The sequence below is a fragment of the Muscardinus avellanarius genome (assembly GCF_963383645.1).
Source record: "Muscardinus avellanarius genome assembly, chromosome: 9".
Classification (NCBI taxonomy): Eukaryota; Metazoa; Chordata; class Mammalia; order Rodentia; family Gliridae; genus Muscardinus; species Muscardinus avellanarius.
Window position 1 is genome coordinate 108363187 of NC_137795.1, and position 25625 is coordinate 108388811.

The window sequence follows — 25625 nt, forward strand, 5'->3', positions numbered from 1 at the left end:
TTGGTGAAATAATGGATAGAGGTCAAAGACACCCCCGTCACATTCTATCCCATCATCCTGTTGTATTTTCTTCCTATCCCTGATCACTATGTGAAATTCTCGCATTTATCTATTATATATGTTTGTTGACTTTACTATCTGTAATATTCCAGCTAGGTCAGTAGACCAGTACCTAGCATTTGTAGGTTCTCAGGAAGTTTTTTTGTTTAAGACTGATATACAAAGCTGCACTGTTACAGGTACCGGTGTGTGTGTGTGTGTGTGTGTGTGTGTGTGTGTGTGTGTGTGTGTTGTGTGTGTGTGTGTGTGTGAGAGAGAGAGAGAGAGAGAGAGAGAGAGAGAGAGGGAAAGAGGGAGGGACTGGGGATTGACCCCACAGGCATTCTACCTTTGAGCTAAACTCCCAGCCCAATTATATTTCATATTTGGAAACAAGGTCTCACTAGGTTGATGAGTCTCACTACTTGCTGAGGCTGGCCTTGAACATGTCTCAGCCTCCCAAGTACTGGAAGTATAAGCCTGTGCTACCAGGCAGGGTCTCACTAAGTGTGGAGGGCCACACTAAGTAGCTGAGGCTGGCCGCGAACTTGTGATCCTCCTGTCTCCCAAATACTGGAATTAAAAGCATGTACCACCATGCCCGGCTTCCAGGAGCCCTTCGATGCAAGGTGTGGCACGCTGTGGTCTAGCACCTTGTGTGCCCTCCAGGAGGGCACGTGGGTGCTGCTGTACACATTTCGGAGTCTGTATGCATGCACTGCCTTAACTTCTCTACAACATCTCTCTGTCTTTCCCATAGAAGTGACTGTTTCTGTCTCGTTTTCCTTTGAACCCATTTCTGGTATTGTATTTATGCTGTGGTTGTTTGCCACTGGTAGATTTTAATCTTGATTTTAATTTATTTCCTATCTTCAAACCACCATGTGGCAAGCACATCAAAACACTTAAATAATAAATGTATGTTGAATGAAAAAATGAATTACGTGCCTATGAAATTCTTTCTGTACAGTGTGGTGGAGGAGAGTGGGGTGGGGGGTTATAAAAGCCAATCAGCACTGGCTTTCTGGAAGAGGAAGTAGAGAATTCCCAGCTCAGGGAAAGCAGCAAAGCTGCTAAGGAAATCCCTCAGGAAAGATGGAATGGAATAGGACCGATGGGTGGGCCCCACTAAGTAGTGGGAGGGAAGAGCCAGGCCTGGGATGGCATCTTGGGTGTACAGAGGCGGGGAGGCGCAGGGTAGGTCGGGTGATTGCAGTGATAGGATCTGGCTGGGGGAGGATCCGGGGCCAAGGCAGCGCCAGAGTGAGGAAGTAGTGGTGCAGACCGAGGGCACCTCTGCTTGGCTGAGAAGGGGGAGCTGTTCCCTGTAGGTCGTGGGGACTCTAAAGTAGAATTTCCACAGATACTTCTTGGACTCTACAATGATAAGAAGTTCCTCTTATTTAAGCAGAGTTGTGTTTGCTTTACACTGAAGTCACCCAGAAGCAAAAACTCTTGCCATAATGTTACTCAAAAGAGGAGTGGCAGGTGTGATCACCCTCCCTGGGAAGACATCTCCATCATCCAGACATCCAGCCCAGCCACAGCCTCACTGCAGCTGAAGTGCCGGGTACTCAGCAGGCACCTGTACACTCTGGGGGCAGGTGTGCCCATGGGCCGTGGGGTATGGCTCCCGCACAGTCTCAGGGCTCTTCTCCTCTCCCCACTTTAGACCTCCTTCAGCCACCCTTGAGCGCACCGTGTGTCCTCGTGGACAGTCGTCCTGTGCTTCTGCACAGTCTCCTTCAGCTGCCCTCTGTATGCCCATTCTCCAGTAGCTTTCGGAAATCTAATCATATAGTAATTGAAGTCGTACATTTTGTAGTACAATTTCAAGTTTGTGTTTTTGTTTTGTTTTTTGGCAGTACTGGAATTGAACCCAGGGCCTATCTGCTTCTGAGATATTCCTCCAACTCTCATGTGTGTATGTATGTATGTATGTGTGTGTGTGTGTATGTGTGTATGTATGTATTTATTTATTTAATTATGGTACTGAGATGGAACCTGGGAGCATTCTACCACTGAGCTACACCCCCAGACCTATCTGTGGAGGACCTCACTAAGTTGCTGGCGCTGGCTGTGAACCTGTGATCCTCCTGTGAACCTGTCTCAGCCTCTCAAGTACTGGAATTATAAGCATTCACCACTGTGCTTGGCTTCTCTTTTTTATTTTTGAAACAGAGTCTCACTAAGTTATCACACATTGACTTCGAATGTGACTGTCCTGTGTCAGCCTCCCAAGTACTGGGATTACAGGTGTGCGCCACCACGCCTGGCTCTTAGCCTTCTTTATGGCTCTATTTTATTCTGGTCCATGATCTCCCTTGAAGAATGAGTCTCGGCCTCGCTGTGATCTTTACCTAGGTGGTGAGAAAGGTAGGCTGTACGTTGTGTGTGTGGGTTGCCTAGGTGTAGAGAGCCCATCCCAAGTCTAGCAAAGTCCCAGAGCAGCAGAGTCACAGGCAGTTGTGCACACAGATGTCAAAGACAGATCTCAGGAGGAAGTTGGTACTTAGCTGGTGTCATTTTTCTTTTCAGGCTCCCGTGACATTTGATGACATCACGCTCTGCTTGCTCCAGGAGGAATGGATGCTGCTAAGCCAGCAACAGAAGGACTTCTGTGGTCCTGACAAGCTGGTGGCACCACTGGGTATGGACTCCCACGTCCCCATCTCTGTCCGAGATCGCTGTCCCCAGCCCTATCCAGGCTAGGAGAAGTGAATTGAGCATTTTCTGGAATCCTGCCATTTTTGTAGGCATTTAAAAACCAACCATCTGCTTAAACTCGTATCTAACTTAACTTGCATGCAGGTCACACTCTTCTCTTCTCCCCTCAAATTGCCCAGGAGAGTCAGGAAAGGCTGCACTCCAGGGGATGGACCTTGAGGTGTGCCTCCTGGCCGCCAGGTGGGAGTCCCAGGCTGCGAGCCTGCGGAGCTGGCAAACTGTGGTGGGAAGAGCGTTGGATTTGCAGTGGAAGCTGCTCTCTCTCCCAGCTCTACCCCTGGGAACCTGCGCGCCCTGGCCTTGTTAACCCTTGATTTCCTTCTTTGTAGGGTTGGCATAGAGATTTAATGAGATCAAACAGTTGAAAGCTTTGTACAAATGTAGGTATTGCTCATCTCTTCTGGTTTTTGAATGCACTTTTTTCTGCTTCTGTGGGTAGACTTTCTGCGCCGAGGACAGAGGTGGTTAAATTTCAACTTGGGTGTGCACAAATGTTCTCTGTGTTGGCATCCATAACCCAAGGTCCAGAATCTGAAATGCTGAGACCTTGGCGGGTGATCTCCATTCAAAGAGTTTTGGATTTCAGTCTAGGGAAGCTCAGCATGTATAATCTTTGCAAATATTCATAAATCTGAAGAACTCCCAAATCTGAAATACTGCTCCCAAGCTTCTCAGATAAGGGAATCACCCTCTGTTTTGCCGATTGCCCTTGTATGAGTGTCTCCAGTTCCTTCTTTATCTCATTCTAGGAAGGAAGAATGAAGTCAGGGAAGAAGTTTTCTTTGGTTGGGGGAATGTAGCCGAGCTGGGTCTCCTTCCTGTGTCTGCTAAGAAAGGTGTGAAAACCCACAGATTATTCAAGGCCAGGAATTGCAGAGTAGCAGCTCAGGGCCAGATTTGACTCCCAGACTGTAGTTCTATTTTGTTTTGCCTTTTGGTTGTTTGACTCCTTTTAAATACTCAAGCGACTTACCAATATTTAGCCATGGGGAATTCTCACATAAAAATATGGACTTCTGGCTTGTCTTGACCAACAGGACTATGTGGCAGCACCAAGCCCGTACCCCGCGTGGTGGCCTTCTGGAGATGAGCAGCCACTGTCCCCCTTCTGCAGGACCACGTCCTCTAGGTTGTCACCGCCCGACGCCCGGCCTGCTGTCCTTGTTCTGTAACGGTCTGCCCTTTGGCATTGGGCATCTGGCCTGTGGCCTCCGTCTAGAGCAGCTTTTTACCTGTTTAGCCCTGCTGGCTTTCCCCTCCCCCCTTCTCTCAGGGCTCTCCCCCATAGCTGCGCTTCTGTGCTAACCACCCGACTCTCTCGCCCGCCTGCTATCTCACGGTCCAAGATGTCCCTGGCGGAGCCGCCTTAGTTCTGTGACCCGGAGTCAGACACTCACACGGTTTTCTCTGTTCCCGACTCAGGGCCAACTGTTGGCAGCCCCAAGCTGTTCTGTGAGTTTGGGCGAGGGTCCGAGCCATGGCTAGGCAATGCCCAGAGCCAGAGGAGTCTCCTGGATCACCGTCCCGGTGAGTGTGGCCCCTGCCTGGAGGGAGTACAGAGCTGGTGGCGCCCTGGCCCCCAGTCTCATCCTCTACCCTGCCTGTTCTCCACTACCCCGGACTTGATGAATACTGCTCTCCCCACAGATGGCGCCTAATCCGAGGGTGCGCGCCTCTCCCAGCAGGCCCTCTGCCCTCTCAGCTCCCGTTCTCTCACTTCTACCTAGAGTCTATGTTTATTCATACTGAAGTTCCAAGAAGGCCTGTCTGCCTGTCTACTACCCTGTCCCCTGTGCCTGCAGCCAGGCCTGGTGCTTGGATGCAGGATGAAGGAATGAGTGAACAGCTGTCTGCTAAGTCCCGGGATTTTTCTCTTTTTCCTCCTTTGATAAGCCTCTCAAGGGGTGGCTTAGCCAGGGCCAGGCCAGATGGCGTCTGGTTATAATATGATGGAGCCAAGCCAGCCCTTCCTATGGGAAAAGAGGGAGCTGGGGATGTGATCCCATGAGAGCTGAACCAAGCACATCTGTGCTCCCCTGTGCTTCTCCCAGATGGACCAGAAGCAGCCCTCGACTGCTTTGTGGCTCTGGAAAGAATCATGGAAGCCAGGTGCAGTGGCGCATGCCCTTAGTCCCAGTGACTCAGGAGGTCGAGGCAGGAGGATTACAAGTTTGAGGCCAACCTGGGCAACTTAGCAAGACCCTGCCTCAAAATGAGAAGTTAAAAGGGCTACGCAGTACTGCCTCCCCCCCAAAAAAAAAATAAGAAGCCGGGAATGATGGTGCACACTTGTTATCCTAGTACTTGGGAGGCTGAGGCGGGAGGTTTGCAGGTTGATGGCCCGCCTCAGCAACTCAGTAAGGATCTCACTACTTAGTGAGACCCTGTTTCAAAATAAAAGAATAAAATAAGGTTGGGGGTGTAGCTCGGAAGTAGAATGCCCCGGGTTCCATCCCCAGTGCCACACAAAAACAGAAGAAGCAAAGGGACTCCTTTGTTTTATTTGGCGGCACCTCGCATGGCTGTTCCTTTGGAGCCCACTGACCGTCAACAGCTCGGTGCTCTTGGGATTAGCACAGTCTTACAGACTGGTCCATTGGCCTGAAGATAAAATGTTGAGTCCTTGGCCGCTGTACCTCTAAACTTGTATGGATGCAAAAGAAATGATTCAGGCAGTTAGAGGCATCTCGACTGCATTTCATGTGAGGAGTAGAAAAGGCAACTTCTAGTTCAGTTTGAAGGAGAAAGATCTTGCCGGGAGTGGTGACACACACCGGTGATTTCAGTACTTGGGAGACTGAGAGAGGAGAATGGCAGGCTTGAGACCAGTACCTGGTAACTTAGTGAGACCCTGTTACAAAATAAAAAAAAGTAAAGGCCTGGGGTATAGCCCGTGGTAGAATGCCCCTCACTTCAACCCCCAGTACCACACCAAAAAATTTTAAGAAAAGTCTGGTGAGATTATAAGTTCTACCTTGCTATGGGGCTACAGTATAAGACAGGAAGCTGAGCTGGGCATGGAGGCACATGCTTGCAATCCCAGTATCTGGGAGGCTGAGACAGGAAGATCACAGGTTTGAAGACAGCCTCAGCAAATAGTGAGACTCTCATCAACCTAGTGAGACCCTGTTTCAAAATTAAAATAAGGCTGGGGATGTTGCTTAGAATGCCCCTAGGTTAAATCCCCAGTGCCACAAAAATAAGGGAGGAAGCCTAGTGTCTCTCGAGCACCGCCTCACCATCGCCAGGTAGAGGTGCAGTCACCTACTGTGTCCAGTGCTACTCCCTTGCCCCAGCTACCCGCCGCCAACATGGTCAGTACAGTACAACAAGATAGTCTGATTTTTTAAATTTGCTTTTAGTCTTTATTTTTTTAATTTTTTATTGGTGCATTATATTCATACATCATATTGGGGTAAAAAACTTGTGTGGACACACATGTACACATCACCATTTAGCCCCTACCCAAATCCCACCCCATTCCCTCCCCATCCCTCCTTCCCATGCTTGGCTTAGTGGTTGACTTCGATATGTTTAAGTACATTGTGTGTTTTAGAGATTTTCCTTCTTCCCTCTCCCATCCCCTCATTTAGGTTGTCTTGTTTGCTCCTCTATAGGATTTCCTTTTTCAGAGAGACCAAAGCCACGTAACTTTTATTACAGTATATTATTATAATTGCTCTATTTCATTATTATTGCCAATCTCTTACTGTGCCTGATCTATAAATTTTTATGCCACGTATGTGTAGATAAAGAAATCTGGCATAGTCAGAGTTTGGCACGCTCCATGGCCCGGGCAGCTGTGGGGTTCTTGGTACGTACTCCCTGCAGACAAGGGGAGCTGCCATATCTAGCTTAAAAGAAACTATCTGGGGACCAATATTGTGTCCGGGAAATAGGGCGCTCCCCTGCCCTCGTGGCCCTTAACCAAGACGCAGATGGCTCCCCATCGGGCCATCCACAGAAGGCTCCTGCGGAGCAAGGAGTGGCGTCACCCTTTGCAGATCCCTTTAACCCCGTGTTCTAGTATGTCAGTGGTTTTATCCCTAAGTCAGTTCCAAGAGCTGGGGCAGGGGAGTCTCCCAGTAGGGGAGTACTCACTCTGTGTTCAATCCCAAGCACCATGAAAATGAACAGATAAGTAAGTTCTGAACGCGAAGACTGCTGCTCCTCAGGTTGCTTTGATGGACGCACAGGGTGCTCCCGTTAGCCAGGTGTCTCTGTCCTTTATATTTTCAAAAACGCTCCCATCCTCTTGTTTTTCTTCTGGGTCGTGCAGGACAGGCCTGGGCGTCCAAGGGACTGGAAGCAGAGGATTCACACGGGATACACCCCCTGGCGACTAGAGCCGAGGCGGCCTCAGGCGCCCTGAGCGCGAGCCTCCAGGCCTTCTTGTCGATGCGTCCTAGGGCCACTGCGAGCTGCGGCGTGCGAGCCACGGAATCTCAAGGCAAATTCCATTTGTCTCTTCTCTCTAAAGGGAAATACCGAGTGGGCTGCACGGGAGAAGTGGACACACAAGGCCTCACCAGGGAGAGAGGACTGTGCCTGCCACCTCCAAAGAAGGCCTGCCCAGCCCACTGCGGTACTAAGGGTGGCGCCAAGGGAGACTGGACAGAGAGCAGCAGGAAGCCCCTGAAGCCCCGCTCCATCCAGAAGTCCTGGTTTGCACAGTTTCCATGGTTAATCATGAACGAGGAGCGGACGGCTCTGTTCTGCGCTGCCTGCAGAGAGTCCCCATCTGTCAGGGACAGGCGGTCAAGATTAATAGAAGGTTATACAGGGCCATTCAAGGTGGAAACTCTCAAATACCACGCCAAGAGCAAAGCCCACGTGTTCTGTGTCAATGCCTTGGCAGCCAGGGACCCCATCTGGGCAGCCCGTTTCCAGAGCATCACAGACGGGTCCTCAGATGTCCTGGCCGGACCCGAGCACCCCTCCACTGCAGATTATCCCCTGTTCTACCCCCCGGGGTCCCCGGGAGACTTCGATAGTTCAGCTGAGCTCCTGCCAAGCTCAAGAGCGGAACCGGAAGACCCTGGAGGGAGTGGCGAGATCCCCGCACTCTATCTAGACTGCATTTCAGATCTGAATCAAAAAGAAATTGCCAACGACAGCCACATCTCCTCACACGTGGACAGTGAACGCGACAGTGCTAGTGAGTCCTGCGGTCAGGTAATACATTTATAAGGTGCTGTATCTTAAAGAGGATTCCAAATTGAGTGCGACATGTATTACCGAAGATAGAAACAGAGTAAGAGCAATCCTCCGGGCTAACATTATAACGTTATCATTTGCTCGTAACGTACTTTTGTTTTAAAGGCTTTCTAGTTATTATCTCATTTATTTCAAAAATCCACCTTATTATTATCATCTCAGTTTTGCAGATAACAAGACAATTAGTGGAACAGAACATTCTAACTTCTGAAATAAGGAATGATAATCTTATCCAGAGTCTAGAACAGCCATAAAACTCAAGAAATAATCTAGTCACAGAATGGCCACAGAGCTCTTAAGTAATCAGTATTTCAAAAGTTTATCCTGGAAGTCATGCAGCACTCATTGCAGATTTTCTTGCATATGCTACGTGACAGAATCCATCTAATGATGCTGTGAGGTTCCTTAAAGAGGTTTATTAGACTCACCAGTGTTCTTAAACTCAGAAAACTGAGAAGCAGGAGGACGTGGCTGGTCAGAGTCCATGAGCTATTGAGGATGCCAGACTCCGCCCCCAGCACTTCACCACCAGCCTGGCGCTTCCCTTCCCTCCCTACAGGATTGCTGGGTCCTAACCAGCTTTAGCACTCCCTTTAAGCTTATTCTGAATTACCTAGTTTCCTGGAAAGTTGGTCACTAAGGAAACTATGTTAATTGGAATCTTTGAGTAGCTAGAACCTTCCCCATGTGCCACCTATTGCATATGTGGGATTTTACTATAAAACATTCTTAGTGCTGGGCGTGGTGGTACACACTTGTAATCCCAGCATTGGGGAGGCTGAGACAGGAGGATCGTGGTTCGAGGACAGCCTCAGCTACTACTTAGTGAGGCCCTTTGCAACTCAGTGAGACCCTGATTCAAAATAAAGAATTAAAAAATAGGTCTGGGAGTGTAGTTCGGAGGTAGAATGCCCCTGGGTTGCATCCCCAGTACCACAAAAGGTAATAATAATAATAAACGTTCTTAGCGCCCCTTCAGGGGTCTAGTGAGAGTAGCTCAGTTGTTCTTCACAGCTAGCATCATAAAGAACCCAACTCAAGTTGTAAGCTTGAATTTCTCCAGAATCCAGAAAAGCAGCAAAGCTCACTTCTCTTCAGAGCCTCAGTCTTGCTGTTGCTATTGTGTTTTTTTTTTTTTTTTTAAATTTTGGAAGCTAATGAATCTAAATTCTTTTTTTTTTTTTTTTTTTTTTGGTGGTACTGGGGTTCCTGGAAGCCCTTCTACCTCCGGGCTACACTCCCAGACCTATTTTATATTTTTGAAACAGGGTCTCTTACGCCAGCGCGGCTGGCTTCGAACCTGCGCGATCCTCCTGTCTCCGCCTCCCAAGCGCGGGGATTACAAGCGTGCGCCACCACGCCCGGGTAAATTCTTTTTTTGTGTGTGGTACTAGGGATTGAACCCAGGGGCATTCTACCTCCAAGCTACAACCCCAGCCCGATTTTTTTTATTCTTTATTTTGAAACATGGTCTCGCTAAGTTGTGGAGGGCCTCAAAGTAGCTGACGCTGGCTGTGAACCTGGACCTCCTGTTTCAGCCACCAAGTACTGGGATGCCAAGTGTGCGCCGGCACGCCCAGCTCACAGATCTGACTTTTATCGTCTGAATTGCTGTAGCAGCGAGACCTGAGTGAACCTAGTCTCTGATTACAGGCATCCTGAATCTCCTTGACTTCCTTCATGTCCCATTGGGAAACCCTAAAGCCCTGAAGGCAGGAAGCCTCTCTGTGACCGCGATGGGTAGAGGGCGCTGCCATGAAGGACTAGCAGACAGGAACAGTCAGTCTCCTCCGAAATACCTGCTTTGCCCGTGCAGTTTTGCTTTCTCCCAGGAGATCCTAGGATTTGCCTGAGGCCCATTTGGATTGACCTACTAATTCTGGGCCTTGTGCACTTGATTCTTTGATTTTCAATGAAGAAATTAATTGCTCAGTGTGCATCTGAGCCTCTTACTGGGCCTCTCAGGAGAAAGGTACCCTCAAAGGCCACCGGGAGTGTTTCGGGTGCCCTACTGCAGTGGTGAGCCAAACCACCCCACTCTCTACTGCAGGACCTTGCCAGTGAGGGGCTGCCCGAGGTTGCTGTGGTGTCTGGGGAGCTCCCGGCCGTGTTTGACGATGTGGCCGTGTATTTCACTCGGGAAGAGTGGGGCCTGCTGGACAAGCAACAGAAGGAGCTGTACAGAGACGTGATGCGGACCAACTATGAGCTGTTGGTATCCCTGGGTAAGGCTTCCTATAGTCCTCTCTTATCTCGTTGATTTTATTTTTGCAGTGCTGGGGATTGAACCCGAGGCCTCACATACCACTAGCTACTTCCCAAGCCCTTTGTATTTTGAGACAAGGTCTCACTAAGTGGCTCGGCCTAGCCTTGAACTTGTGATCCTCCTGCCTTAGCCTCCCAAGTCACTGGGATTACAGGTGTATGGCACCGCACCCAACTTCCTGTAGTCTTTTATACACCACCATTATTTGATTGGGAACCCACAAGGGCGCCTTGACTTGTGGCCCTTTCCCACTTCTACCTTCTCCCTGTGGGCAGAGTGAGCCTGTCTTTTGTCCCTCAGAACCCTCCCTTCATCACCTCTTCCTCCATTTACCTCTCCTTCTATCCATCTGCCACACTTATGGGATACCTACTGTGCTGCCTACTGTGTGTGAACGAACACAAGCCAAGGTCTCTGATTTCAAGGGGCTGCTGGAGGGCAGAGATTTGAAACAACACGCAGGTTCTATCAGAGCTACTGGGCATGGGAAGGAGGGGTCCGGCAGTCTTTGCAGAGGACTTGATTTAACAGAATCAAAGCCAGGGTGCAGGAGGAAGGGTATCTAATACGCAAGAAGATGGGGACAGCCTGAGCAGAGGCCGGAGGCGGACGGCTCCGGTGGGCTCCACGCTGTCTGTGCAGTGGCGCTGAACCCTCTATCTGGCCCAGGTGCCAGCCTGGCTGCAGCCTGGGGTGTCAGTGCCCTAGGTGTGGGCTCGGGGAGTCGTGGAGGTGGCGGTGGCTCTCACGTCTCTCCTGCAGCTCTTTCTGGTCCTTCACTTCGCCTCCGGCTGGCAGACACTCGAGCACCCAAGGTACTTACGCAGCATCAAGATGGAAAGACAGCTTTACATCTTCTACAACTTGTATTTCTTTTTATTTTACTAGCATATATCATAGAATCTGTGGAGCAGGCTGCTATGTTAACTTAATGCAGCCACAGCTGTGTCATGAGTTCTGCAGATTGGGAAGTCAGGATATTTCTGACCTCAGTGACATCACCCGCCTTTGTTTACGCTGCAGCTAAGTTCTGGTTTATCATCTTAAGATTATTGCACTATATCTTTGGAATTTTTTGGCAGTACTAGGGATGGAACTCAGGGGCATTCTACCTCCTGTAGGGCATTTTGCCCTATTTTCTTTTTTTTTTTTTTAAACAGGGTCTCACTGAGTTGCACAGGGCATGAGTAGCTGAGATTGTCCATGAACTGTGATCCTCCTACCTCGGCCTCCCAAATGCTGGGATTACAAGGGTGCGCCACCACGCCCAGCTATATATTTGGATTTTTGTTGTTGTTCTGGGGATCAAACCTAGGGACACTGCCACTGAGCTACATCCCTAGCCTTTATTATTTTTTATTTTGAAACTAGGTCTCACTAAGTTGCCCAGGCTGCCTCTAACTTGTAATCCTGTCTCAGCCTCCCAAGCACTGGGATTAGAAGTGTATGCCACCATGCCCAGCTATACTTATTTCTTATTGTTCATAAATCTTTTCTTGTGGTGCTAGGAATTGAACCCAGGGCTTTGTACATGCAAGACAAGTGCTGTACCACCGTGCCGCACTCCCAGCCCAATTTTCCAAAATTTATAAATGGCTTCCCAAACATTCAAAAATGACTTAGGTCCTAATTTTGTGGTGGGTGACAGAGGTTTTGTATTTGTGCCATAGGCCCAGGGTACTTGGACACAGGATACCTTCAAAGGGAATGAAAAGTAGCAAGAACCAAGGGAAATTTATTTGTAAAAATTACACACCCACTTACAGGAAGTTGGGTTTTCCTTTAAGTAATCCACAGTGGCAGCACGGTTTGCCCCAGGAGCCCTGTGGACAGGTACGAAAGCCACAGGTGATCCGAGCTCCCCTGGCCCGGGCGCCTGGTCCTGCGGGCATTTGTTTGGACAGGGCATGAGCTAATCATTGCATCCTTTTCTTTATGCATATAAGTTGGGAAATGGGGACATTGTAGCTAACTAGGTAAATCAAGGTACAAAGTCATCTTGGTTAAGTTTTATTTGGGTGAACAAAAAATATAATCGAAGAAAGGGGCTGATTTTGCTTGTGGTAGGAGCGGGAGCCAGGAAGGCTGTAGGGAGACTCAGCGTTCGCTGCTGCCGTGCGGGGTGAGATGCGGAGGTACAGGAGTCCTAGGGACGCTCCAAGCGTGGGCCGCCCTGGAGTTCCTCCACATCTCCAGCCACTCCCCTGTACTGCCGCCCAATTTAAACGATTTTTCATATTTAAGACATGAAAGCATGTTAAGGAGCCTGGGGATAATAAGTAGGGCCCAGCATAAATTATTTGTATGATTTTTTTTGGTGGGGTGGGGTACTAGGGATTGAACCCGGGGTGTTCTACCTCTGAGCTACACCCCCAGCCCTTTTTATCTTTTATTTTGAAACAAGGTCTTACTAAGTTGCCAAGGCTGGCCTCAAACCTGCTGTCTTCCTCCCTTAGTCTCCCAAGTACTGGGATTATAGGTGTGTGCCACTATGCCCAGCTGTTTATATGTTTTAAAATGACCTTTAAAAACACACTGAGCGCCGGGCGTGGTGGCGCACGCTTGTCATCCCCGCGCTTGGGAGGCGGAGACAGGAGGATCGCGCAGGTTCGAAGCCAGCCGCGCGCGCTGGCTTAAGAGACCCTGTTTCCAAATAAAAAAGTATAAAAAATAGGTCTGGGAGTGTAGCCCGGAGGTAGAAGGGCTTCCAGGAACCCCAGTACCACCAAAAAAAAAAAAAAACACTGAGCCAATTATTGAAATAGAAAATAGTGTTGAAATGTAAGAAGAGATTCTCCAATTATTATTTTTACTTTGGCTAGTTTATTTTCTCTATTTCCTTTTTAAATTTCTTACATTTTACCTCCTTGTGACAAATGCTTTATGAGTTTAAAAAAATATTATCGTGTGCCACCAAAAAAAATATTATCTTTTTTATCGTTCTTTTTTTTTTTACGGTACTGGGATGGAACCCAGAGATATTCTACCTCCAAGTGACACCCCCAGCCCTATTTTTTTATTCTTTATTTATTTTTTGCTCTTGTGCTCCCTTTCCATGAAGAAACTTTCCAGTTTAGAGAAATGTTCTTTTTTTATTTTCTCTATGATTTCTTCCTATCTACTTTCTGTTTTCTTTTTCTTTTATTATACCCCTGAGCTACACCCCTAACCCTATTTTTATTCTTTATTTTGAAACAGGGTCTCACTAAGTTGCAGAGGGCCTCACTAAGTAGCTGAGGCTGGCTGTGAATATGTGATCCTCCTGTCTCAGCTGCCCAAGTCCTGGGATTACAAGTGTGCGCCACCACGCCCAGCTTCTATTTTCTGTTTTCTTTCTTCCAAAAACTCCTCAGTTAGTTGAGACACGGGGTGTCCTGGATTGGGCCTCTGGTTTGTTTTGCTTCTTTTTCTCGTGTGTTCTGCTTCTGTCTGTTTTGTACTCTTTTCTCGGAGATTTCCTCAGTTGTATGGTCTGGCAATTCTATTGTTTTAATTTTCCTCTTGGGTTTTTCGTTTATAAGCACTCTCGCTTCTTCTTTCATGGGTGGCCGTCATGACTTTTCTCACTGTGAATATTAACTTTTTTTTTAACCAGCACTGGAGAGTGAACCCAGGGCCTCACACGTGCGAGGCAGGTGCTCTACCAGAGCTCATCCCTAGCCTGTGAATATGCATTCCTAATTCACATTGTTTTGAAGTGTTTTTTACTCCCTGCAATGTCTCTAGTTCTTCTGGCACCTTTTCCTGCTTGTTCTGGTTTTCCTTTTCCCTGTTAGAGTCTTTTCTTAACCATTTCTCCCTTGCCATTCCTATTTGTAAAGCAAAGCTTTAAAAACTAACGGGAAGCGTTTACTTGGCTAGGACCCATCACGGGGAGGTGACGGCAGGGACCAGCTCTAGCCTAGTGCGTCAAGGAGTCAGTGTCCATTGATGCTTTGGAGGGAGAACGAAGAAAGGGCAATCTCATTTCTGCAAACAAAACTCTCCTGCCTGTGGGGTGGAAGCCCAGCTAGGTTTCTTGGTGCTGAACAGCACCCTCCTCACGCACCTGTTCTCAGCACCCACCACTCTGCCTTTCCGTGTCCTGGGGTCTTTCCTGGTAGTCCTGTGGACTCGTCTCTGTTCTCCCTGGAGGAGCAGAGAGGGCCCAGGTGGCTGTGTAGACTCTGACCCTGCCCCTGCTCTGCCCATTCCGTGCCCACGTCTTCCCTCACACCGGGGCCGACGTTTCTGAATCTTCTGGGACTGCACTGAAAACCAGCTTGCTGCCTGTTAGCGCCTCTGCAGCGCCAGTGTTCAGCTCTGTTGCTTCTTTCTCTTTCTCCTGTCTTTCTTCCAAAAATGTATTTGCTTTTCAAATCCATTGTTTCTCCGGGGCTTATTCTTCTTTTATTGTTATTCCTTCTCTCACCTTAGAGATGTTTCAAGAAAGATATATGTTCAATCAATCACACTAATAACTGCTCCTTTATTGTTATGGTAGTAGATATGTAGCCATACATAAAAACCTATAAATAAATATAAATACATTCAAGTTGTCCGAAAGATGAGTAGTGAAAAGCAATCTGTCAGCCAGGTGTGGTGGCACTCACTTGTAATTCTAGTACTTGTGAGGCTGAGATAGGAGGATCATGGGTTTGCGGCCAGCCTCAACTACTTAGTGAAGCCTTTCTCAACCTAGTGAAACCCTGTTTCAAAATTAAAAAAAAAAAAAAGACCTGGAAGAGGTGTAGCTCAAAGATAGAATGCCTCTGGGTTCAATCCCAGTACCACAACAAAAAAAAGAAAAGAAATACTTCTTTCCCTGCCCTCAGTTCCTCCCCAAAGTACCCACAGTTACCAGTTGCTTATATGTTCTTCCAAAAAAAAAGTCTAGACACAAAAACACGTGAGTAGATAGCAATAGGCTTTATCTTAAATAAAGGAAGCAATACCTTTGCATTTCCCTGAACAGCAGTCATATTTTAAGCAAAGGGCAAATCTTTCAGTCCAACTGTAGGACCTAGTGCAGGCCCAGGTATCTTCAGGGCCCTTGGAGTGCCCCTGGAGCGGCCTGCGCAGATGGCCGCCTGCTCCAAGGCCAGGTGGGACATGGGGGCAGTGCGCCTTCCGCTTCCTGTGTGGCTTTCCTTTTCATCCCTGTCTCCTCAGTGTTATCTGCTGTGTTCTTCCTACTTCCCCTCCCCTCTGGGGGCATTTCTCTGGCCCCTGGCTGGCCCACTGGGGCTGTGGGGACCGAGCCTGCTGGCTGAGGGTGCCGCTCCCCTTGCTGCCTCTCTGGGCTCTGGGAAGGTTTGCTCTCAGCCTGCTGACTGCGCTGCTCCAGGACGGACCCCAAGTAGCCCTGTAGGTGTCAGGGGCCAGCTCTATGAGGCAGGCTGCTGGATGGGATGACCTGCAGCAGTGACGCGGTGTGACTCACTCCTATAACAGGCCCCACTGCTGCCAAGCCAGACTTGATCTCAAAACTGGAGCGGAGAGCGGCCCCCTGGACCAAGGACCCAAACGGGCCAGAGTGGGAGCAAGGTCGGCCCCCAGGTGAGTGTGGCCACTGAGCTCCAAAGGCCGGTGCTGGGCACGTGGAGCTACGGAAAGTCACAGGGCCTTCGCTCAGCCTCGCTCACCTTGGGCCCGTCAGAAACCAGGCCCCTCTGTGCGCTGGGTAGACAAAGATGAACAAGAAACCGCCCTGTCCTCAGAGTGCAGAACACCCTGGGAAACCATAAGGGGAGGCGAGGTCCTTCGGTGAGCAGAAGGCGAAGGGCTCCATGGCAGAGCTGATGGGAAGAGGTGCGTGGGGGTCGCGGGCCCGGAGGACCAGCTCACCCAGGCCTGTGGGCCTCCCCTCCCCAGATGTGTGGTGACAGTGGGGCACCGCTATGTGAGAATTAGCTGCTTCTCGTACATCTCAGTCTGTCACTCGCTGGCTAATAGCCACCATGTGTGCTTCTCCACTTTCCTTCTTCCTGAGGCTCTTAAGAGCCTCAGAAGTGTCTCATTTTGTTTCTTTGTGGAGCCTCACTAGAGGACTAATGCCACCTGTTTAATGATAACATCTTGGCCAGGGGTGGTTGAGTTTATTGGCATCTGGTCACATGACCCCAGAGAAGTTGGAGGATGGGTAGAGGGGGCAGCGAAAGAACCCACAGACATCAGCCAGTGGGCTCGGGAGTCAGACTGGCTCTCCTGTCAGGAGTCATGATGGGAGGTTTAAGCTGAAGCCAGGAAAGCAAGGGCCCCTAGCAGGTGGGTCCCCTTCAGCTTCTCTGCTTTGCATGACGGGCACTTGTTGAATGGAGGTATCTTAGCTGGTACAACACAGCAGAGCTCAGGCAGCAAAACCAAGCACAAGGTGATTTTCTCCAAAGGGAAAAAGAAGAAGGTAGCAGTAAAGGAAGCAGATGCACCGGCCTCAGCTGCAGCCTCAGCACCGCTTCCAGCTCCCGCTGGGGAGACCTGTACCTCGTCCCCCCCTCCCAGCATGTGTGAAGCAGAGGCGGACGGACCCAGGAAGGTGCAGAGGACTTACAGACCCCGTTCCATCCAGAGGTCTTGGTTCGGGCAGTTCCCGTGGCTAGTCGTTGACTCCACAGAGACCACGCTCTTCTGCTCGGTGTGTAGAGAAAGACCTACTCTCCATGACAAGTCATCTCGGTTAGTCCGGGGCTACACTGGGCCTTTTAAAGTGGAGACTTTAAAATACCACGAGGTCAGCAAAGCACACAAGCTCTGTGTCAACACGGTGGCCATCAAAGACGATGGCCCTCAGGCCGTCCTCGTCCCGGAGATCTCTAGCGACCTCATGGCCAACATGGAGCACTTCTTCAACGCTGCCTACTCCATCGCCTACCACTCCCGGCCCCTCAACGACTTCGAGAAGGTGCTGCAGCTCCTCCAGAACACCGGCACTGTGATTTTAGGAAAGTACAGAAACCGCACCGCGTGCACTCAGTTCATCAAGTACATCTCGGAGACCCTGAAGAAGGAGATTCTTGGCGACATCCGGAAGTCCGCCTGTGTGAGTGTGCTGCTCGACAGCTGCACAGACTCCTCCGACCAGGCCTGCGTGGGGCTTTACATCCGCTACTTCAAGCAGCTGGAGCTGAAGGAGTCGTACATCACCCTGGCCCCGCTCTACAGCGAGACAGTGGACGGGTACTTCGAGACCATCATTGCCGCCCTGGATGAGCTGGACATCCCCTTCCGGAAGCCTGGCTGGGTGGTGGGCCTGGGCACCGATGGCTCCGCCATGCTAAGCTGCAAGGGAGGCCTGGTGGCAAAGTTCCAGGAGATCATCCCTCAGCTGCTCCCTGTCCACTGTGTGGCCCACCAGCTGCACCTGGCCGTGGTGGACGCGTGTGGGAGCATCGACCTGGTGAAGAAGTGTGACCGGCATATCCGAACCGTCTTCAAGTTCTACCAGTCCTCCAACAAGAGGCTGAGCGAGCTGCAGGACGGCGCGGCCGCCCTCGAGCAGGAGATCGTCCGCCTGAAGGACTTGAACGCTGTCAGGTGGGTGGCCAGCAAGAGGCGCACGCTGGACGCGCTCATCGCGGGCTGGCCCGCCCTGGCCAGGCACCTCCAGAGTGTGGCGGAAGCAGGGGGCCAGATTGGGCAGAGGGCCAAGGGCATGCTGAGGCTCATGAAGAGCTTCCATTTCATCAAATTCTGCCACTTTCTTTTGGACTTCCTGAGCGTCTACAGGCCTTTGTCCGAGGTGTGCCAGAAGGAGATGGTGCTAATCACAGAGGTGAACGCCACGCTGGGGCGGGCCTATGTCGCACTGGAGACCTTGCGCCACCAGGCAGGGCCCAGAGAGGAAGAGTTCAATGCCAGCCTCCGGGAAGGACAGCTCCATGGTGTCTTCCTGGACAGGGCAGAGCTGGCAGAACAGCGGTTCCAGGCAGACAGGGAGAGGACGATCCTGACCGGGGTCCAGTACCTGCAGCAGAGGTTTGACGTCGACCGCCCCCCGCAGCTCAAGAACATGGAGGTGTTCGACACCATGGCCTGGCCGAGGGGGGCTGAGCTGGCGCGCTTTGGGAATGACGACATTCGCAGCCTTGCCAGGTGCTTTGAGCTCTCGCTCCCCACAGGGTACAGCGAGGAAGCGCTGCTGGAGGAGTGGCTGGCTCTGAAAGCCGAGGCCCAGGACCTGCCATTCTCCATGCTGTGCAAAACCGCCCTGGGCCAGCACACCCGCTTTCCCTTGCTGAGCAGGCTCATGGCCGTGGTGGTCTGCGTGCCCATCTCCACCTCCTGCTGCGAGCGGGGCTCCAAGGCCATGAGCCGGATCAGGACTGACGAGCGAACCAAGCTCTCCAATGAGGTGCTCAACATGCTTATGATGACCGCGGTGAACGGGGTGGCGGTCACGGAGTACGACCCACAGCCCGCCATCCAGCACTGGTACCTGACCTCCTCGGGCCGCCGGTTCAGCCATGTCTACGCCTGCGCCCAGGTGCCCGCCCGTTCCCATGCAGGTAAGTGCACGGGCACCTCCTGGACGTGGAGGCAGGGCAGAGAACCTTATCAGCCAGGGCTGAGCCAGAAGGGTGAACAGGTTGGTCCACAAAGGAAGCCCTCCTGGGCTTCTGCAGTGGGCCAGTGGATACCGAAGGCGTGAGCATGTGTGGCCCAGCCAGAGGGCACGGGGCCTGGGCAGCAGGCATGGTGAGAGCGTGGCTTTGCGGTCCTCCTTACCCGTTCCATCGCTGTCCTGCGCCCTCCAGATTTGCATCTGGCCCAGGGAAGTCCATGGCACAGTTTTCCACCTGGGAGTGAATGCAGCCCCTTAGAGCGCAGAGCAGTCTATAAGCAGCCAGGCACGGCCCTGCCTGGGCAGGTCGGGGTCACCTCTGCACACGGGCTGGGTCAGCTCTGGGCTGCACAGAGAGGTGCAGGAGAGTCCTGGCTGGTGGGGCGGGGGCTGTGGAGGAGGTGAGGCGTGGAGAGAAGGCCCTAGCTCTGGCAGCAGCAGACACCATGGAGCAGGACCACTGCTGGCCTAGACGGAGGGCCTGTGGGGACATGTGTCACCCTGGATGGCAGTTACTGACAACCATGAACAGGAATCTCCCTCTCCTCAAGCAGCCACTGAGGATGAGAGAAGACGCGCAGCCATGATGTTCCGGGCTGCTCCGGCCCCCGTCCTCTGGCTGGCCGCCTTCCCGCTGGCTCAGCCTCATTTGTCACCTCTGAGCCTGTGGTCATCAGCAGCCGGGGCTGGCGGAGGCTCTGTAGGAAGCCTGGTGCCTGTAGCCCCAGCTGGGGGCAAGGGACAGGGAGCAACACCTTCTAGGGGAGACTGAGAGCCTGGCAGAGGGGACTTAGGTGAGTCCCCCAGCACACATGGGTTGAGAGAGTGGGGTGCCACCGGCCCTCCAGCAAGCCATCCTTTCTGCAGGGACAGTGGGATTGTACCTGCAAGGCTGTGTGTGACCATGCCCTCCCCCTGCAGACACCATGACTCTGGGGCAGTAACTCCTCGTGGTGGGTCCCCATGCACTGTGGGAACTTAGAGATGCTGGCCTCTCCCCATGGTTACCCACTGGGTACCAGTAACTTCCCCACACAGCTGGGACTATCAGAAGTAACCCAGAAATTGTCAGTTGTTCCCCAAGTGTACACGTGCGTGCAGGTGCACACATATGCATGCACACATTCAAACACATGCACGCACACACCCAAGGCCCCATAGGCAGAGCAGGATCGCAGTGTGCTCTGCCATGTGGCGCTCACCACACACGGGCAAGATCGGCTCTGGAAAGTGCCCAGGGTGCTGGTCTGACTGGTCTGTTTCTGCACAGGTGCGGGGCTCCGGAAGGAGAGGAGGGGAGCACTCTACGTGGAGGGCTCTGTGGCCCAGAAGACACCGGTCACACGTTCCGGGGAGCCCTGGAGGTTCTAAGAACTCCACCCTGGAGCCTCTCGAGATTCCTGTACCCCACTCCCGCCCAGGGAGGGAGAGGCAGCTAGCAGAAAGCCTTGGGCCCCGCTTGACCCGGGTCCCTGCTCCCCCTGCAGTGGGGACAGGTTCCCTGCAGATTGTAGGCTATCCTGGTGGCCACACTGAGCTCCAGAAAGCGGACAGCATCCCCAGGGACAAGGCATTAGGACCCTGTTGCCCAGGGTCCTTTCTGAGCACTGCAGGGTCCCACAGCTGGAAAACAGCTGGAACCTGTCAAGTTCACTTTTAAGGTGCTCCAGGAAAGAATCCCAGTTCAGCCCAAGCATACCGTGGCGTGGTGGCCAGAGGACTTTCCTGAAGTGGGAGGGACAGCTGCTCGTACCTTACCGGAAGGAGCGCCCCAGCCCTCTGCTGCTTCATGGGGCGCAGGCTGACTGTGCCCTGGGACTCTGGCTTGGCTGCCAGAGCCCCAGGAGTCACCAGAGAGGCCTTGAGGAGGTGAGAGACACACCGAGAATTCTCCTACTCTCCTGGGCCCACTTTTAGATGGAACCCTTTCACAGATTGCCCAGAAAGGTGGCCTCACTGCGTGCCGGGACGGTGAAATGGGCACTTTCCCTGGAAGGGGGCCTGGTGCCTCCCTCGCCCCTGGGAGCCCTTGGGTTCTCCTAAGGCGCACTTGGGATCCAGCCTGGCTCTGTGCCGCGGCTTGTCACCAATTAACCCCTTCCTCTTTTCGGTGCCTCAGCTCCCCTCTCCGTGCATCAGAGAACCTGAGTGCCTGCTGACTGTCTGCCACAGCAAGGGAAATGAGAGAGGACCCCACCAGGGCATTTAGCTGTCCATCGCCTTGCCCTGAGGGACAGATAGGGATTGGCCAGCAGAGTCCTGCCGTGGGAGGAGCAGCTGCCCTGGTCAGCCTCAGCAGGACAGGCACCCACTGTGCGGACTGCCCCACCCAGATGTGTGGAATCACATGCCCCCTACTGGGCGCAGCCACGGGGAGCTCTCTAGCAAGCTCCTGGGGCCTAAGAACCACCATCCTAAGGCACAGAAGGGCCCCGGGCACCCTAAGGTGCTGTCCCCTCAGCCATGTTTCCTTACCTGCAGTGAGGCACTTACCGCGCCCACCGGGCAGCTGGGGCTCAGCAGACTCCTGCGGCTGCTCATCTGTGGGGGACAGTGGTCCAGGTTCTGCCTTCCCAGGCACAGGTGGGAAATCAGGAAGGTTCTTGAGACAGGCTTCTTCCCCGCCTCGTGCTCATTTTAGACAGGCAGGAAGCTTGTCTGCTGGCTGCCTGCAGGTGCACGTGCTCAGGCCCTGGCCAGCCACTGCCTGCTGCCTAGCCACCGGGTGCTGGAGGCCCTGAGGTGCTGGCCAGGCGCCTCCCCATTCTACACACCCTTGTGCCCCACCCTCAGCTCTTGGCCTTAGCGCCCCTCTCATTTTCTCCCTAGTCAGGAATCCCTCTACCCTCTGGGCTCTCTCCCCTCCAGCAGTGAGGAGGCGCACAGGCCTCCCTCTCCCATCCTCCCAAGTTTCTACACAGTTCAGGGATGTTCCAGGTCAGGTGTGGTGTTGTAGGGCTCCAGCCACAGGGATTCCAGGCTGAGGTGATGTTCCAGCAAGCCCAGTGCCCTTCCAGTGGCATCTTCCCTCATTTCAGAGTCCCTCGGAGCAAGACCCCAGGCCTGTGAGCAGCCAGGGTTGGCTCTCTGCAAAGTATTCTGGGAGAAGTGTCTGGGAGCCCAGGTGGCTGCCCTCTCCTTCCACATCAGCACACTCTGCGGCACCCACCGCCCAAGGCCTTCCTCCCCTTGGGGTGGTCACTTGTGTAAGAACCCCAGGGACCAGGCTGGCCTCTTTGTTCTGTGTCCAGAGGCCAGCTGTGTTTTGGAGCTGAGAGAGAGGCACCTGTTCTGCCTCACAAGAGAAGCAAAATTGTCAGAAAGGAGAAGCACTTTCCCTTTGGCCAGAGTCCTGGCCTCTGTCTCCATTGCCTTCCCTGTCGTGATCTTGACAGCATCTCCACGAAGATGTCCTCACACTTGTCCCCCTCCCCTGATGACCGAGGCCCACTGGGGCTGACATCCCAGTTAACCAGCACTGTATCTGACACTTTGATTTTAGTAGCCATAGAGACTCGGGTGTGACAGCTCAGCCCCCTGTCCAGGCCGGACACCTTAGACTGTAGCCAACCCCTGACCTTTGCCCCTGTCTCCTGTAAAGGACAAGTCCCTAGGGTGGTAAGTACAGATTGGGATGGGATTGGGGTTGTGAGTTCCCTCACACAGGTATCTTTGTAGCAGAGCACACCGAAGGTGACCAGCCAGGGATATCATTGCCTCCTCTGATTTTAATGTGTGCAAATGACGTTTTAAAAACCATGTTCGACCAGGCATGGTGGCTCATTCCTGTAATACCAGTACTTGGGAGGCTGAGACAGGAGGATTGCAGGTTTAAGACCAGCCTCAGCAACTTAGTGATATCCTGTTTCAAAAAATTAAAAAAGGGCTGGGGGTGTAGCTCAGAGGTAGAATACCCCTGGGTTCAACCTCTAGGACCAAAAAAAAAAAAAAGAAATCATGTTTAATTCTTAATCTTTTGCTATCTGAATAAAGCACAGTTTATTTCAACACGTGTCTGTCCTGTAAGACCCCAAGCAAGAACAAGGAGACGGGAGACGCTGTCCAAGGCTGGCTGGGCCATCCCTCTTTCGGGAGGGCACAGGGTGCAGGCCAGAGGGCACCTGGGCACCTTGGCTGCTGTCTTTGGGTTTCTTTCCGATCGCTGAGAATGAGCTGCATCACACCATTTTTGCCAGTGAGGTTGGAAGGTAGAGCCGAGGTCACTCGGCTAGTCATCACCAGGCACTCCACCACCTTGCTTTGACTTGGCACTCCATGCTGACAAAGTGCTTTGACAGACACTTCACTGGGATTACTGGGAGCAGCAAAGCGGGGCTTTCAAGGGAAGAATATCTGTTCCCATCAGTCGTGCCAGACCTGCCACTGCGGCGTTTCTGAGGGGCTTAGAATACCCTGCAGCCCTGCCCCGGAGTCCTGGGTCACCCTCGCTGGCAGAACGGAGCAGAGGTTTACAGAGGCTGGGTGCTCCGTTCATCCATGCTGGCAAGATTCAGGGACCTTTTAAAGAGCCTCTCAGGCCGGGTGTGGTGGGCACACTTGTCATCCCCACGCTTGGGAGGCAGAGACAGGAGGATCGCGCAGGTCTGAAGCCAGCCACGCTGGCTTATGAGACCCTGTTTCCAAATTTAAAAAAAAAGTAAAAAAAATAGGTCTAGGAGCGTAACCCGAGGCAGAAGTGTTTCCAGAAACCCCAGTACCACAAAAAAAATAAATAAATAAAAAATAAAGAGCCTCTCAGTGGCTTCTGCTTCTGCCCTTTCTGGGAATTCATCTGTCTGCACATCTGCAGAAAGACAAACATAGGTATCACCAACATCAGGACACTGCTCCCTGGGACACACCAGGGAAACTTGTCGACGCGCCCCAAAGTACCTCCTGGGGAGCCAGGTCAACCAGAACCACCAGGAAAGAGGGGAACAGCGAAGCCAGTGGGCGCATAGCTGCACCTCAGGATCTGCCAACACGGCCTCTGCCTCTGTTTTCTAGGAAAGCAGCGTCTTCGACCTGGCCAAGCTGGGAGGCGGGTGTGAGGTTCTGTGGAGGAAGGAGCAGCATGGCCTTGGTTCTATTACTGACGAACCTGGGGCTTTGGGCCAGTTACATCAGTTCCCTGACACTCAATCTCATCACCTGCAAAGTGAATGGATGACCTTGGTCTCTAAGATGCCTTCAGCCAGAACCAAAGTTCCATGAAATAAGTGTGTGGCACTGTGGCCCTATATTCTGGGGAGCTGCTTAATCAGGGCGGTCCACCTGCCCCCAAGTGCCCACGTTAGTAAGTCATGGTCTGTGGCGCAGCCTGAGCTGGGGTGCAGATGAGGTTTCCTGGTTGGACTTTATGACTTTGACCCCCTTGTAGACCACAGAGGGACCAAATAGACAGCACAAGGAACCAAACACAAAGGAGGACAGGACTGACCATCCAGGGAGCAGGGAGCAGAACCTACATGCCCTAAACTAAGCTGCTACTTAAACGGAACAGATTCTGGTTCCAGCTGAAGGAAATATATTTCACTATAAGCTTGTCATTTCATACAGAGAATTTTTTTTGAAACAAACTTCAAGGGAGTAGATCTTTTTTTGAGCTACAGAGAGATAGGCTTTCTTGGCGATTTTGTGTAGGTGCACCCTTATTCCTGGCCAGTGTTCTCAACGGTGCATATTCTTGCTGGGAAGAACCAGTCTTTATAGTCCAGCTAAAAATTTCCCCTCTTCTCGGGAGTCTTTCCCTGATTTCTCCATCCTCTGAATTCTCATAATGAACACTGACTGTTTTGATCCTAGGGCTTTTGTCCCAGCCTGGCCAGCATTATGGTTTTACCATAATAACGCTGCTTCTCAACCTGATTAGAAGCTTCTAGAAGGCGCAGGTGGCCTTTTATACCTAAAACCCTTGTGCACAACCTCCTTCTACTTGCAACTTGCACTGGATACCGAAAGGATGGGGGATGGTATTTTATTCCTACAATCTCTGCATCACCCACTTCTATGTCCAACTTGCCTAAATGTTGAAAAGATAGACATGGAGTTTTCAACTAGACCGGGGAGGATGGATGTGTGACTGGTTCCTGTTTGGGGAAAGCAGCTAGACCACACATGCTGGCCAGGGTCAGTACAGGGCCAGGCATATTTCCCCTGGGGAGGGTGCTCCGTTTCCCACACTGTGCGACCATAGAAACCAGGAAATTTTCGTGGCAGGCCGCTTGGGGCAGCATCTGCTGCTGCTAGAGACGCCTCCTGAAGCCAATGATGTCTACAAAAGGGGTCTCTAGAGAAAATAGAGATCAACAGATCCTACTAAACTCCACAGAGGAGAAAACCAGACCAAAAAGCCCAAGCACGAAACCAGCCTCCAAGGTTCCTTCCAGCCCTGATGGAAGAAACTATCCGAGGTGCTTTCCACAGGTTTATTTCATTTAACCCCACCGCAGCCTTGTGCGAACTGCGCGTGGAGTCGGAATAAACTAGACACCAGGAGAGGGCGCGGTGCTGGGCTCCGTGTGGGCTCCGTGTGTGCACCGGGCCCACCGCACTCCCCGCCCGCCGCCGAGCTCCGAGCCAGGCGAAGATCGTCCCCCAAACTGTGCTCAGCTCGGGCCGGGGCCCCATTAGAACCGAGGCACCTCAGGACACCGATGGCATCTCCTCCTACCCTACCCCTGGTCCCCCCCGCCCCAGAATCATAGGATGCTCATGAGACCAGTGGACCGGCCTGGGGACGACCTCTGCGAGGGCCTGAAAGATCTGGCCGGGCGCCCCAGTTTAGCCAATCAACCAGTGGGCTCCTCAGAAGGCCCGCCCTATGGCCCTGAATGA

The 25625-nt window shown here is 52.0% G+C and overlaps 1 protein-coding gene across 1 annotated transcript; it reads left to right on the forward strand.

Annotated features, from left to right (window-relative positions):
• Positions 1–1651: 1651 nt before the first annotated feature.
• Positions 1652–25625, forward strand: ZNF862 (zinc finger protein 862; the record flags this gene model as incomplete). Its single annotated transcript, XM_080701285.1, has 15 exons — positions 1652–1663; positions 2620–2689; positions 4189–4293; positions 7247–7941; positions 10034–10208; positions 15683–15787; positions 15916–15994; positions 16103–16150; positions 16730–18732; positions 20059–20152; positions 20276–20298; positions 21122–21371; positions 23599–23677; positions 23796–23840; positions 25488–25625. The coding sequence occupies 15 exons, from the start codon at positions 1652–1654 to the stop codon at positions 25623–25625; spliced, it is 3921 nt and encodes a 1306-aa protein (XP_080557411.1).